This window comes from Xenopus tropicalis, chromosome 6 (assembly GCF_000004195.4).
Source record: "Xenopus tropicalis strain Nigerian chromosome 6, UCB_Xtro_10.0, whole genome shotgun sequence".
In the NCBI taxonomy this organism is placed as follows: domain Eukaryota; kingdom Metazoa; phylum Chordata; class Amphibia; order Anura; family Pipidae; genus Xenopus; species Xenopus tropicalis.
This window is the reverse complement of record NC_030682.2, coordinates 39,132,902-39,149,126: the sequence shown is the minus strand read 5'-3', so window position 1 is coordinate 39,149,126 and position 16,225 is coordinate 39,132,902. Positions and strand designations below refer to the sequence as shown.

At 38.8% G+C, this 16,225-nt stretch overlaps 1 protein-coding gene across 2 annotated transcripts in view; it reads right to left on the bottom strand.

Moving 5' to 3' along the window:
• Positions 1–16,225, bottom strand: part of LOC116406449 (ATP-binding cassette sub-family B member 5-like) — a 34,230-nt gene that overhangs the window by 13,099 nt on the left and 4,906 nt on the right. For both annotated transcript variants that reach the window (XM_002933288.5, XM_018094593.2), the window contains 19 exons: positions 15,944–16,094; positions 15,680–15,722; positions 14,208–14,399; positions 13,783–13,954; positions 13,322–13,446; positions 12,544–12,718; positions 11,160–11,273; positions 9,804–9,914; positions 8,818–8,943; positions 8,104–8,307; positions 7,742–7,912; positions 6,116–6,277; positions 5,116–5,271; positions 3,683–3,826; positions 3,470–3,574; positions 2,462–2,539; positions 2,284–2,367; positions 1,762–1,965; positions 1,364–1,464 (listed from right to left, as the gene is read on the bottom strand). In XM_002933288.5, the coding sequence (XP_002933334.2) occupies positions 1,364–1,464; positions 1,762–1,965; positions 2,284–2,367; positions 2,462–2,539; positions 3,470–3,574; positions 3,683–3,826; positions 5,116–5,271; positions 6,116–6,277; positions 7,742–7,912; positions 8,104–8,307; positions 8,818–8,943; positions 9,804–9,914; positions 11,160–11,273; positions 12,544–12,718; positions 13,322–13,446; positions 13,783–13,954; positions 14,208–14,399; positions 15,680–15,722; positions 15,944–16,094 (2,618 nt within the window). The remainder of the gene's footprint in view (positions 1–1,363; positions 1,465–1,761; positions 1,966–2,283; positions 2,368–2,461; positions 2,540–3,469; positions 3,575–3,682; positions 3,827–5,115; positions 5,272–6,115; positions 6,278–7,741; positions 7,913–8,103; positions 8,308–8,817; positions 8,944–9,803; positions 9,915–11,159; positions 11,274–12,543; positions 12,719–13,321; positions 13,447–13,782; positions 13,955–14,207; positions 14,400–15,679; positions 15,723–15,943; positions 16,095–16,225) is intronic.

Below are 16,225 nucleotides of genomic sequence, written 5' to 3'. Positions count from 1 at the left end.
TGTGTGTGGGCTCCAAATTATCATCCCAGTGATTTTCATACCATAACGATTAGCCATTTAGTCGATCAGACAGGTCAAAAAAATTTAGTTCGGATAAAGGTAAAATCTGTGCATGTATCTGACGATATCCTTGGGGGACCTTCAGTACATTTTTGGGACGACACTTTCGTCTGCCGATTATTTTATGTTCAGAACATTCTCCGTTTTGTTTTATTTTAGTACAGGTATAGGACCCGTTATCCAGAATGCTCGGGACCAAGGGTATTCCGGATAAGGGGTCTTTCCGTAATTTGGATCTCCATACCTTAAGTCTACCAAAGAATCAATAAAACTGCAATTAAATCCAATAGGATTGTTTTGCATCCAATAAGGATTATTTGTATCTTAGTTGGGATCAATTACAAGGTACTGTTTTATTACTACAGAGAAAAGGGAAATCAGTTTTAAAATTCTGAATTATTTGATTAAAATGGAGTCTATGGGAGACGGGCATTCCGTAATTCGGAGCTTTCTGGATAACGGGTTTCCGGATAAGGGATCCCATACCTGTACTTTATCCTACAATTCAATGTTAATGTTGGTTTTATATTGTCGCATTTAAATGTACGATCGATATCCGAACAATCGCCAGAAGAAGACTAAAATCTGACTGTGTATGGGCACCTTTAGGCTGGCTGGAAACAACCTTCATTATCACCAAATATATCCCTCCTCTGATGACTTATCTTTGCTCTTTTGCAAGCATAGCAACATAAGAAGAGTTTCATCCTCTTCTAAAATTTTACCCAACTGTTAGCCTGATGTCAAAACTGACCAGAAGATGGAGCTGTTTTAGTTTCATTATTTTAGTGTAAACAATGTTAATATTTTGAAATCTAGAGAAAAAAATAAATGTAAATTGCCAAAGTGCTTAAAAGAGCACTGCCAGTTATTTTACATCAATTTGTTTTGAGGGTTTACATGTCTTTAAAGCAGTCAATCACACACTGACAAATTTATTAGCTTTGCTAAATGGGCACATTCATTAAGGTTTCATTATATTGTTGATAAATGCCAAAAAAGTTCAAACTGCTGTAAATCCTTCCCCAGTTAAACCCAGGAGAACTCTGCCCCTTAATGTTACAATAGTAACATATTAAACCACCTTATAACTGAAAGGCAGCCTAAAGAATTATTTACTCCAGTGCTTAGAGATGGGGTGTAGTTTAATAAGCTCAGCTATGAAATAATACAGTTCATCTAAGACACACCTCCCATTTCTTCTACTGAAATTACTTTAACTCCTAAAGCTATTTCTTAATCAGTATTAAGAATTTGCAGTTAATGTGTGTATAACAAATATATGCCTAGATCATTATCTGACCTGTATGGTTTCTGTAAGCTTTCAGAGTACATCTCCTCAAAGGTCCTTTCCCTGGTTAATGATACCAGAGTGCGAATATTATCCACTGCTTCTGTTGCAATCTAGAAAGGACAAAATAACAATTAAAATTACTGCTTGTATGTAGCAGCCAGCATTAAACTTGGCCACATTAGAAAATGCCATGTACACAAGCTGGTTAAAAACATTTCTGCAGCACTGTACAATAAACCGTGCTGTGATACTATGCAAATTACATAAATAGCACACAGGCTATATACTGCTTGCATTGTGGGTGAAAAGATAATGATAACTGAGGTGAAAATATGTACAATTCTTAACACAAATCTTAAGTTGCATTTGGGTAGAGTTCCCCATTAAATTTAGAGGCAGGATCTTACCTTTCCAGACCTCTGCAGCTGCTTCTTATCCCGAGTAGCAAAGCCAGCTACAGCAGTAAACTCCAGCATTCCAGCAATGACTACAAAAGGAGCCATTGCAATAGCCAGAAGGGACATTTCCCACCCATACACAAAAGCAATAACGACAGTCAAAATGATGCCAACCACATTTTCTGCCACTAAACCGAGTCTGGAGCCTGTAGCCTAAACAGGAATCACAGAATGAAAAGGAAAGCCTGAGTAAATATACTCAAAAGTAGGATAGCACTTCCACATCACTGAGAATTTATGGTTATATAATATGTTAAATATATGTTTCATAAATAAATGTTATAATATAATCATCATCATTGTTGTTGTTGTTGTTATAATTATTATTATTACAGCTTTATAAAGTGCCAATATATTTTACTGCATTTCCAGCACTTTCAGTAAATGGGTGTATACCATAAACATAAAGATTGCATACTAATATGAAAATAATAATAAAGTGTACAATGGTTGAAATAGAAATAAGCCTACAGTCTGAATCTCAGAAGCATCTGTTGCAAGTCTTGTCGTCAGTGCTCCTGTATTGTTGTCCTTGTCATCAAACCACGCAATGTCCTACAAAGTGCAACAAAGTGCCATTTAGTGAATGAGATGTCTCGGCATCATTTCCTTTCTCCCGCCATGCAGTAAAGGAATATTTCTCACTGACCTGTTGTATCATTGCTTTGAAGGCCATATGTCTTAACCGCATTGTCAGGGTTTCTCCAGATCTCCCAAACATATAACCCTGTTGGCCATTAATATAAAATATGTAACATATATGCATGTCTTTAAAATGTTTGTTTTTTAAAACTGGACTATATTTCGCCTATATTTCAGCAGTTCCTCAAAGTCCACCAGAATCCATTAAAACTCATCTATAATTTCCTTTACCAGCTAAACATAATCCAGATATGCTAGACATGCTGCCATATACAATGATTTGTCATTTCTTAGCACTTCAAGTATACAGCAAATGTGCTTGTATAGATTATTCTTTAAAAGGAACTTTACTTTTGCCTTTACTCAACCAAGTAGAATAAACCATGATTGTGTCTGGAGGTTACCTAACCCACCAAGAAATGTACACAATCCAGTGTGCATATTATCTTAAATAATGGGACAACCCTGTTCAGCTTTGATAGGCAATATTTTGAATGAAGTATATATCAGATGTAGGAGTGTCATTATCATACTACAGGTATGGGACTGCTTTTCCAGAATGCTTGGGACCTGGAGTTTTGTTTCCGGATAAGAGATCTTTGCCAATTGCGAAATGCGGAAATTCACTGCAAATCCATGCCTGCCGAAAAAATTCGGTCATCACTAATCGCCATGTTTTGACCAACAATGAAACAGAAGTGTTGACCCACAATGAAGCACAAGTGTGAGTCTGAGTGTAACTGTACTCAAATCACTTTCACTGCACATTCACTGCTATTTGCATTTATTTATGAGGTAACAAGTCTATTATGAAGAAATTGCTTTTGCTTATGTCATCTGTGCTTGAAACATCCAAGTATCCAAGTAGAACACTGCCAGGGAACCCACAGAACTCACACAAATATTTGTTATATTGTTCCATCCCTTAATTTTTTAAAAGAGAACAAATTGTAACCCAATAATAAGATGCACTTATATTAACAATTAAACCAATATGACATGTTAAAATACGTACCCGTACAGTGTATGCGATCAAAATGATCACACTAATGACTACAAATAAAATTGAGTAAATGGTACTTTCATGCCGGATTCTTTCTGGATCATTTGATGCAAAAACCTGTCCAGGAAAAAAATAAGGGAAATATTAATTTAAAAAAAATGTATTTTGATTATTTGCTAACTGATACAAAATAGTTATGGCATTTTGTTCTGCCAAATTACTTACAGCTATAACCCTGGCATAAAATATAGAAAATAATGGATTTATTGCTCCATTAACCCCAGCGGCAAAGATTCCAAGGAGAATATAAGGCCACTCTGATCTGTTTAGCTTCATAAGTTGGAGAAAGGACACACTGGGAAGATCTTTCTAAAAACAGACAAAAAAATGAATTAATGATTTTCTTTCCATTCTTGGAAGAGAACAAAGCTTGGTAACTTAAAATACACAAAACTGTAGAAGTTTTCATTCTGCCAGGGTCCCTACAAATACTGTTTGTGGAATTAGATGTTTATTTCTCCATGCACTTGCCCATACCAATGATACCATACAATTAATGGTATACGAGTATGGTGGCCCATGCTATGTAAATGCATGTACATGTATAACGTATATATTATGGATATTAGTTTGTTATGGCAGTTTGGAAAATGTAATCTGCAATTGCACGGTGTTGGCCAGTTCATGAAGTATGGAGTAGATGATACTTAGTTTCTCTTTACTTTGTTTTGCTACAATCATTTGTTCAATTTACACAAACCATTGGCACAGCAGGAAAGTGACCATACCCCGTGTGGGCCCCTCTGACCCATTTGCTATCTGTAGGGGCACAACAGTTGCATAATGGGGATATATTTCAGTGCCTAGACTGGATGTAGCAATACTTGCTTGCTGGGCATTAAGGCAGAGGGACAATAACACAAAATCCTTATTAACATGGACAATAGACATCATAACTTTTGAAAAAATTAGTATTGTAAAACAGCTTTATTTAGGTGGTATAACATATAACAGTGATCCCTAACCAGTGTTTCATGGGCGACATGTTGCTCACCACTCCTTTGATATTGTTCCCAATGGCCTGGCTTGGAGACAAGTTTTGGAAGCACAGTTTTACTCCAAGCAGAGCCTCCTGAAGGCCAGCAGTCCACATGGGGCTACCAAATAGCCAATCACAACCCTTATTTGGCACCCCCAAAGAACTTATTTCATGCTTGTGTAGCTCACCAAATCTTTTAACAGCTGAGTGTGGCTCACAAGTAAAAAAGGTTGGGGATGCCCTGCCATAAGAGATGCCACCAAGACACTTAGCCCATAGACTCTTTCAATGAATGTAAAGGTAATCAGAAAAAAATAACCTCACTAGTGCAGCTCTGATGGCATCTGCAAACATACATTATGGGTAAAAGTAAAGTTTATCAATTGACAGATAGCTAGCAATTCATGTACAGAGCTGAGCATAGGTCAAATAACATGTAATGGAAATGGAAATAAATTTATAGCTAGTTTATAAAAGAAGATTTATTCTGTTATAGATGCATGTCTCCCTTTACAAGTGCATTCAGTTTCCATCGAGGGCTATGGAGGCCATTTTGCCTTGTCATTATGGACTGCTAAAAAGTTGTGGCTGTAGAGAAATTGGAAAATCTTAACAATACCTCTTTTGAGTCAGGTTTTTCTTCTTCATCCTCCTCCTCCAATTGTATATTTTTCAGAGAGGCTTGGGAATTAAAACGTTGTATCAGGGAAGTTTTTTCATGTATTCCATTTTGCTTTGTTTCTGTAATCTCTTTATCTTCGGAAAGCTGTACAGTCTAAAAGAGAAAGCAGCAATGTCTGTATACAAACTATTGTCTGCTAGCATTCGCTCTTTGTGGTAACTAGAAGCTTGTGACTTCTACAGTGGGGCCAATGGCATAACAACAGTACGCTAGCCACATCAGCCCCTGCAATAAAATGTTCTGAGGAGCCCAGCGCACACAGCAGCCCCTACCCGGCCCTTCCTTCCATCCACCCACTTGCGTCCCCCACTCACCAGCCAACTGACTGGGGAGGGGGGATTTCTAAAAACTATAAATGAAGCCCCCTATGCCCATGTCCCTTCGCGACCACAGGGTGGGCTATTGGCATGCCCTTCTTTGGTATGGGTGCCACAAGAAAATATCTTACTTTACCTTCCTTTTTAAAGTTAATCCTAAATGATATTTAAAGTTGATCCAAGACCACCTGGCCACTGGTACCCTGCAAGCTCTTGGTAACAAAAGTTGGAGGGTCACAATTTGTTTCATGTTTAACATAAGGATGGCCTTTATTCTATTTACTACATGAGCTTTAATCAGGAAACTGATCACAAGCAAATCTGTTAGATATGAAGTAAAAGCCATAAATATTATGCATTGTATGTCATTTATACAGTTATACTGCACTGCTAAATGCACTTTATGGTGGATATCTATCTGTGGTGTTTTTAGATTTTGGTTGGATCAGACAGAAATTCAAATAGCCTAGGGCTTCATCAGGCTGTAGGTATGGTTCACAGAACTTGCCTATGGTTAGATTCCCATATCTTCTGCTCTTCTGATGGAATTTATAACAAAATGGGATAAATGAAAAGCAGTTTCAGATAAGAACAGCTTGTGTTTACACTGCAGAATGTACCTGTGCTGTTGCAAGAGAGAAGTATATACCCCTTTTCTCCATCAGCTCAGAATGAGTTCCTTGTTCAGCCACAGCACCATTTTCAAACACGACTATAGCATCGGCTGTCCATATTGTACTGAGACGATGAGCTACAACAATCGTGGTCCGGCCTTTACTCGCCTGGACATGAAGACATTGTAAGAAGAAATGTTAAACATTTGTAATTTGCAGGTAAAAGTTACAATAACAAGATAAAAAATAAAGTAGACATAGTAAAAACAATTGAACGGAACACATTACACAGTCATGGCATACGTTACAGTTATTGGAGGCAACTATATCTACACATTAGAGACCATATACCGTTAACCAGTGTAAGTTTACAAACATTTCAACTTTAACAGGTATGGGACCTGTTATCCAGAATGCTTGAATGTTGATTATTGTCTCTCTAATCTGGCTTTCCCTTCCAGACTGCCACCACTCTAGTAAAAAAAAATACTGCCACTAGGCTTATACACCTCAGTAACCACTCCTTCTCACCCATGCCTCTCTGACAGTCTCTGCCTTGGCTTCCACTATCTTTCAGAATAGTTCAAACTATGGAGCCTCACATTCAAAGCAGTTTATAACTCTGCCCCATCTCTAAACTCATTTTTCAGATTCTTACCAAACTGATTGCAACACTTCTCTAATGGCCTGATCCTTAATTTATAACTCACTTATTACTTCCACACACACTCAGCGCCGGATTTGTCCTTTCGGCGCCCCTAGGCCACCCCCGTTGGTCACCCCTAAGCCCCCCCCCCCGTGTGCGCATGCGCGAATGCGGAACCACCGCCCCCATGTGCGCATGCGCAACGTGGAACCACTGCCCCCGTGCGCGCATGCGCGAACTCTGAACCACCACCCCCCGGTCGCGAGCGCGCATGCGCAAGCATTTAAAGTCCGATATGGAGCAGTGGGGAGAGGTCCCCATTGCTCCGTAAGGGAGGCAAACTTACACATTTTATTGCGGCGGGGCGGCATGCCGCCCCTAAATTTTTGCCGCCCTAGGCCCGGGCCTTTGTGGCCTCGCCACAAATCTGGGCCTGCACACACTCACAAGATTTTGCAAGGGCTTCACCAAAGAGGGGAGAATTTTCTCTCATGATCTATCTTCCAATCTCCCTACCTTCAAAAGGTCTCTTAAAACACATTTCTTTGGAGAAGCCTACCCTCATCTAGCTTAGCATAGCTTCAGTGTACACTATATGCTGCTAAATGCAATGATTAGTTCTAAATCTCTCACCTGATATTGCCCATGCCTACACAATGTGTTCTAACCCGTTAGATTGCAAGCTCTTTTGGGCAGAGCCCTCTTTAGCTCTTGTATTGGTTATTTGTTGTATTGTATGTTTTTGTGTAAGCTTACAGATACACCCATTAATTGTAGAATGCTGCTGAATGTATTGGTGTTGAATAAATGATAGACCAAGAAATGCAATGCATGATTGTTGCAACTTTAAAGTACTGTAAAATACATTGTTTTCCAGAGAATTCCGTTTTAACTGGTGGTACTGCAGTCAGCCTATACTCCCAGATATCTAGTTATTATAATGTTATGTAACAAAATCTACATGGGAAAAATTAAAAGATAGTTACCTTATCTAGAGCAGCCTGAACAATAGCTTCACTTCCAGTATCCAAAGCAGAGGTGGCTTCATCCAGAAGAAGAATTTTTGGATTTCTCACCAAGGCCCTGGCAACTGCTATACGTTGTTTCTGCCCACCACTCAGCTGTGCCCCTCTTTCTCCAACAAGAGTTTCATATTTCTTTAAATGAAAAGTGCATGATTAAAAAAACCTTACAAAGAGCATCTATTGCCACGAAACTAAAGCTGCAGTGGAAATGGTTCTGTTACTTACAATGGCGCAACCAGGCAGGGGCCAGGGGTCCCTGAAATTATGAAAGTAAAAATGCATACATACTTTTGGTTGTAACTTCAGCTTTAAGAAATACGTACATCTGGCAGAGCCATAATGAAGTCGTAGGCATTCGCTTCCTTCACAGCCTTTTCAATTTCTTCATCCGTAACATCTTCTCTTCCATATTTAATGTTCTGTTTAATTGTTGTTCCAAACAAGACGGGTTCCTGGCTGACCACTCCTATTAGCTCTCTGTAGTATCTTACATTCAGAGATTTGATGTCATGGCCATCCACAGCCAACTGAATAAGAAAAAGTTACAGTCAGACAGGGTTACAGTGTTTATAGATTAAATATTTCTAATTAAAGATGAATATGGCTAAAAATTTTATACACTGAATTAATTGCACTAGCTTAAAGTTGCAGCATCCATATAGTAGTAAGGATATAGGTCTGTACATTTGTTACAGGAGATTCCCATTGTTCTAGGACGGGGCACATGCTCAGTGTGCTCTGGGCAGCTGTTGAGAAGCTAAGCTTAGGGGTCATCGCAAATTATCAAGCAGAACATGAGGTCTGTCTTTCATATAAGCTGAAACTACGGGTCTGATTATTACTGGTCCCTAAGCTCAGTAAGTGACAGTAACCCAGAGCATGTGCTGGGAATCAGCAGAAGATGGGGAGCTACTGTGGGCATCTTTGGGGGGCACAGATCTTCCCTGCTTAAGGGCTGTGGTTGCCTTGGGCTGGTACTTCTTGGTGAAGCTTTAGTTCCCCTTAATGAATGAAATTGGTGAATGAAACGGCCTTACCGTTCCCTCTTGCGGATCATACAGTCTCTGTAGGAGTTGGACTATTGTGCTCTTTCCGCATCCACTTTGCCCAACCAAGGCCACAGTCTGCCCAGATTTTATGCTCAGATTAATCCCATTCAAAACCTTTCCAGAAATAATGTAAACATATCAGTATAAAAAAAATCAAGTTATAAAACATTACCATAAAACATATAATAGTAATTTTACGACTGCAGTTGTGGGTCTGATAAATTGGTGCACAAAATCTCATTCATTAAAGATAATTGTGTCAAAAGGCCCTCCTTACACTTCCTTATATTTGTGATGGTAACTACTGCCTTCTGCCTGCCTCCTGTTCCAAATTAATTAAGTTCATTTTGCTCACTGCTTCAGTGCTTGTAAATGAGCCCTATAATGTGTAAAGCCATGTGTTAAACCTACTAAATTAATGAGTTTGGAGGCTTACAGCCTAACTCAAACAAGCGAAACCTCCACAAAAAAACGTGATGGTGATTTCTCCCCTATAAAGCCATGTGGTAACTAAGCTGTTTCATGATTTTAGGCAATTGGAAAGCAGAATGTATCTAGTGCTGGTACACTGCCTCCCTCTGCCTGGCTTAGATGCCTGTAAATCTAAGATGGCTGTGCATTCCAGAGCGAAATATATAGCCATTTTGGAGTAAAGTTGAGCAGGGCATGTAAGCTACAATCCTGGACAGCTGGCTCTGAAAAATGAGACAGTTGTAAGGTATGTGTGGGGATGGTCAGTGATTGGTCAGTGATTGTTTCTAAACAATTTGTAGCTGATATCTCCATTGTCTACCTCTGTGGATCTCTGTGAGAGCACTATGGTGATTAAAACTCTGCCTAATACACCAATGTTAAGGTATGCATAAAGATAATGATTAAATAATGCTTTACTGTTTTGTTACTTGGAAGGGTTGAACTTGATGGACTCTGGTCTTTTTTCGACCCTATGTAACAATGTAACTATGTAACTATACCTTAACATCTGGCCTTGAAGGATAGGAAAAGTGAATATTTTTCAACTCAATATTTCCTTTTATGTTATCAGGTTTAAAGCCTTCAGTTGAGAAGTTGTTAATGAAGGACGGCTGGAAAAATCAAAAGAAATAACAAAATAACAAAATAACAAGTTTAAGTTACAAAGTTAAATATTATCTGGCATAATAAACCAAGGATACCCAACATGTAATGTTCCAGTTGCAATCATCTTGAATTTATAGTTGGTGTGCCCCTAGGCCACCTTACAACATCCCACCCCCTGCACATAAGCAGTAGCTCCTTTCCTCATCTCCCCCCACCGCTCACCCACTGCCCCTCACGCTTCTGAGGAACTGGTGCACAGGGGAGTTAAATCTCCTGCTCGTCTATTTCCCCAGTGCTCCGGGGAAAAAAAAATGTGGCTGGGCATCATGCCACCCCTAATATTGCACCTTCCTAGGCCTGGTCCTTAGTGGCCTTCCCACAAATTCAGGCCTGGTTGTTGTCCTAAGAAGAAGTCCTAAATAATGGAGGTTAAACAACAGCAGTCCAAAATGATCACCAAAACTAAACTAAATTGTTCAAAAATATATTTATAAACTAATTTATCTAAATTCTCTGCAAGGAGAGCTATTTTGCCTCTGTTCCTCTTATCCTTTTCAGAGGGTGGACAGAGGTATTGTATATTTCTGTTCCTCTTATGCATGGGGTTTTCCCCACACACACATCATGTACAGGAGAGCAAACGTCTCATTTGTGTATTAATCCAGGTGTGGGGGTATTTAGCACAAATACATTGAGCCTGCAAGGGTGCTGATGGATGACAGAATGTGCTATAGTTATTGACTAGAAGGAGAGACTGGTAATGAAAGAGTGAACCAGGCCAGGGAACTCAATAGCACAGTGAGAGGAAGGAGTAGGTGGGGTACGTGAGTATGACATAGAAATTGTAAAGAGATGATCATAAAGGTTTAAGGGTTCACTGTTAAAATCAGAGAAAATACACATTTTTGGCAAAGATTAGGTCCTGAAAGTGGCTTTCCTTATAAGTTGGTGCGTTTGTCAATGGATGGAATATAAAGAAAGTGGGTAGGCAAACAAAAGGATAGGGCCAAGACTGAAGGATAATCAGCTATAATCATGAAGAATGATTGCAGGGCTGTCAGTACAGAGGATGAGAGGAAGTCAGACAGACACTCATACAGATAATGGGTAGAAGATAAACTACAGCAAGAAGAGAGTCCAACATTATGGAAAGCTAATAAGCATACACTTGTTTGAGAGTGCTCAACAGATCACATGTTGGAAACAACAATATGATTTACAGTAGTTTTGTATTTAGCCTGGGTTCTTACCTTTTGGATAACCTTAAAGATACTGTAAGCAGCACCCCTTGCAATACTGAATGCTTCAAAATGAGAAGCTGCCTGTCCAATGCAATAACTGCTTATAGTCACATTGAAGAATACCTGTAATAACAAACAAAGCTAACTTTACAATAGTATGGAAAGTAAACTCAGTTCCAGTTTTGACAAAGATCTGATGTTCCCACTGAGGGCAAAAGTATGTGGTAAGTTTTGTACTTATTTTGTGGGTCAGGCATTAATTGGCTGACACAATCTTGCCATACAACAACATGTGATTTTGTGGCATGCAACAAAATCTGATATACAGTATCCTGATCAGATAAATTGAGATGGTTTCTTGTTTTTGTGCATCTACATCTGCCAGCCAATGTATTTCAATGCAGAAGAATGTCAGACTTTTCTTATTTTATGAAAATGCAGCATGCAGTGTTTGTTTCCAGCAGTCATGTGGTGTTGGATGAAAGTTTCATACAGTCTGCATAAATAACAAAATCAATCAAATCCTAATCTGTTGATCAGACCGCATGCAACAAAATCTGCTTTGTTTTTTTGTGTGAGTTTTTCAGATTTGCACCAGGCAATGCCCTGTTCTCTTTGGGGTAAGTACGTGTGCAGCTATAAAATTATTACATTGTTAAACAGGAACTCAACCCAAACGCAACTTAAGCTTTTTGAAAAGTAATTTCAAGCAATTTTGCAATATACATAATTTACAAAATATGCAGCCTTTTAATGATTTTTAATGTAATAATATGGTTTGGAACAGTTACCTAAGCCTGGCCTCCTGTTCTTCTTCTGATCTGGTGAGTACTTTGAGACTCAAAAATGTAACAGTAGTCGACTGTCCTCAGCCTGCATCATTCAAATCCCACAATCCCCTGCACATGTGATGTCAATAAGGAAAGAAACATCACAGTGCAATGCATTGTGGGTTATATAGAACCTGCATGCTATCTTTAAGCTATGGAGAATGCAGAGTATTGCCTTTAATTATTATTGATCTGCACTTGCTAGTTACTGGGTAGAATATGTGTTACAGAAGCAGGAAATATACAGATTATGAGTACCAGAAGAAGGTTAGAACATGCATGAAAGAAAGTGCATAAAACCTGCAGTAAACAAGTTACCAATATACTGTTTAAAAATGTTTTGAGGAGCATTTAGGAATGTGTTTCTTTCTGATGAACTTATTTTAAAGCAAAATATATATATACATTACTTTAGGAGGCAAATACATCACTGAAACACCTTAAAATTTCCACCTTCCCAGGGGCCCTATGCACCTTCATACAGCTGCCACATAGCTCTGTCACTATACGGGAAAGCTGGGACTCCAGAGGTATGTGATATGGACAACTGACCCAGTACTTACCGCTAGTACATCTCCAATTCTGTAAGCATCATCCCCTAAAACTAAGGTTGTGCCGTACCAAAAACCAAGTCCATAAGTAGAATAAAAGGCTCCATATACTAATCCAAGTGAAAACTGAGATGCAACTGCTTTTTTTATACCAATGTCTTTGGCCTCTCTCATGTTCTCTGTGTATCTAAAAAGATTATTTTGAAAACATACAAAATGTTAAAGACATCTTTTTTTTTTTTTAGAGCTTCTACCAATTTTCTACCACCTGACCTGACTGAGAACCAGAGAAGTCATTCTGAAGGTAAATGGGGTAGATACAAGCAGAGGAGCACAAAGGATTCCTCCTGGGGATCGTTAGCATGATATGACACCACAAAAGGGTTGAAAATATGTAGTGATCATTTAAACAGACAGCAAATGCACCCAACATTACACATTTTCATAAAATCACACAACACTTACTTACATTGTAACTTGCTCCAGACATATCATGAAAAAATATTAGCAAATTTATTTCCATGTGAACATGAACTGGTTAAGTCAACTGGCTATCGATTTAGTCAAGAGAGGCCAAAATATCAGCTGAGGTTTGCCTGTATGGGCATGTTATAGTAATCATTATATGTATAGTGTTTTTATCAGACATATCATGGTATCTTAAGTAAAGATCTTCAGTAATGAAGAGTGCGTACATTATCTGTATTACTGAAATCTGATATTCTTCAAATGTGATTAGGCCCACTATAGTTTAACAGGAAAATATGCAGAATAAAATCCAGTAGAGAACCTTTTTATTTCTTTCTCCTGTCCTCCAAAAGCCACAACAGTCCTTATTGATGAAAGTACTTCTTGGGCCACTGCACCTGCTTTTGCATACGCTGCGAGTTCCTTAGTAGTTAGGGAGGCCAATATCTAAGATTAAAGTACAGCATTATAATTACATCTAGAAATTTCTTGATTGACAAGAAAAAAGATAATGCTTATACAATATAGTGGTGATACCTTATTGGGCTGCTAATAAGGCAGCTATGACTGTATAATTCCGTAACTGGCTAATTGTAAAACTAAAAAAACTAAACAACACTACAACATATCACCACTGACTTGGATAAAATGCAACAGCAGGCGAATGAAAGCAATATAAAAGGGTTTGGTAGTCTGCAAGCAATGGCATTCTAAAACATCAATTATGTCAGTAATAACTTCAGAGATGCAAGAAAATTGTATATCCAATTTTCCATTACTTACCCTCGCAAACATTGCTGATGCCAATGCTAGAACGGGACTAGTAGCCAAGATGACAAGTGCAAGCTTCCAGCCCTTGATTAATCCAATTAAAATGCCACATAAACAGGTTGTGCTATTTTGAAAAAAATGTCCGACTTTATCTCCAATTCCATTATTTATTTTATTGATGTCTCTGGAAGAAAATGGCAACACTATGTAAACATTAACCCCCAAATGTAATAAAAGGTGTTAAGTTTGCACAGTAGCAGTAACCCATAGCAACCATTAAGATGTTTGTTTTTGAACAGGTGACCAGTAAATTCTACCTGCTGATTGGTTGCTATGGGTTACTGCTCCTGGGCAAATTTAGTGCCTTTTATTTCATAACCCCTTAAGAATGAAACGCTGAGCATAAATGTCGATACCAACTAATTAAGACCACTTACTCGGTGAGTCGGGTGTTGAGATCTCCAGATTTTGTGACATCGAACCAACCAATCTCTTGAGACAGCACAGAATGAAAGAAAGCTTTCCTCATTTTTCTTGTCTGTCTGGAAGCAGTTAAAACCCAGAAGGAGACCTGGAGATATCCACAGACTAAAGCGCCAAAACCCAGTCCTGCGTAGTACAGTGAGAATCTGGGAAAATAAGCAAGAACCTATAGAAAGTTGTAGTGGATCTAGATATTTACTGCTTCCCCTATCTATATACACCTACAGAAAATGCATCCAAAGCTACAAGTGCCCATCTAGCAGCACTGACGTTGGTGAGCACAGCATGGGAGGTTCAAGTGCCAACCTGAAACTGTGGTAGGAATCCCACTCCTCCATAGCCTTTGTAAACCTGTCCATATGCCATTGATTAAACAAGTGCACTTTTTTCATCAGTGCCCATTGTAATCATTGTGGCCATTGTGACCAAGTACATTAGGCATGTGTGTTCACCTTGGCCAGCCACCCAGAGATGAACCCTGACCACTTTTGAGTTGGCCTTGTGCACTTTGGGGTCTGTGGAATGAGAATGTTCTCCTAAAATAGAGACAACTGGGTGGTATGTGCCTTTGATTTCCTTACTGGTATAAATTAAAGTATAAAACAACCCCCACAATGCCCATTGTAGGAATAATGCCCTGTATAAGGCATGTTGAGCCCATTTTACAGAAACAAACAGAATATTTAAAATTATTGTATTTGCAGTTCAGTTAGCATCATTTTAACTGCAAATTGATTTTAAAGATCAATATAGGTGTAAGAGTGTGTGAAATATACTGTATTGGTACATTAGATATTTGATCAAGTTTTATGCACATCCTTTTTTTATTAATCCCCCCATATGTAATAAGAGACACAAGGTTTGCCCTGGTGCAGTAATAAACAGCAACTTTTAAGATGTCCTATCATTTGATTTCTATAGGTCCACAAACTTTGCCCCTTTTATTACATTACTCTCTAAAGTTTTAAATTCCAGTCATTGTAGCAACCTTAAAATTATTTTAGGGAAATGGCACAAGAAGAACTTCTAAGGTGCTTTAAGCTCTGGGTTTTAAGTAGCCAGAAAGATGAACCATCTAAGTGCCAGAAACAGCCTCCACACCAAACATTTGCATTAAAATAGATTGTGTGTACTTGTGCCAATGCTTGTCAGGAGACAGCCACCTAAAAATATGAACTGCCATGTTTCTAGGCAACTATGGCCTGACGAGTTCTAGCAGGCAGGCTTGCTGGCTATTTCAATAGAAGCCTTTGGTGGGGAGGTGGTTTGGGCACTTAATTTTTGGCAACTTCAAAATGCAGCTATCAAAGCACACAAAAGTGCTATGTGTACATGATAGCCTTCACGCTGAGCTACAAATAGCAGAAACACAAATAACACATTACAAATTTGCATGCAGTTAATTTAAAATAAGATATATACTTACAGTTGTATCTGTTCTTCTATTGGTTTAAACTCTGCACATAAGGCTGCAGATGAAAAATTAATGACTAATTAGCAATACAAGAATTGATGAAGAATAATTTATTCTGGACAAAGTCAGCTGAAAAAAAAAAATTACTAGGCAAAAGTTCCCTTAAAATGTTGTATGAGGAGTAATGCAAACAAAGCAAACCCTCTTTAATTTAAAATGACCAATGAACTGGGAAACAAGTGAAATACTGATATGGTATTTATCCAGGGGTCTTACAGGAGTTCTGAAGAGATGAGTTGTGGCACAGGAAGCTGTTAGCCATTTCCCCAAACACAACGTTCATAAGTGGGAAACACGAACCACACCCCATTGCGCCCAGTGTTCCAAAGATCATTAAGAAAATATCCAGCCAGCCTGCAAATCGGAACTAGAAGAAGAAGATATATCATAGACACAGAGACAGCATAAATGACATACAGTGTATAAGCAGGGTCGGACTGGGGGGTGCAGGTGCCCGCGCCCCCCCAACCCCCCTTGCAGGTCCCCCCACGTGACGCG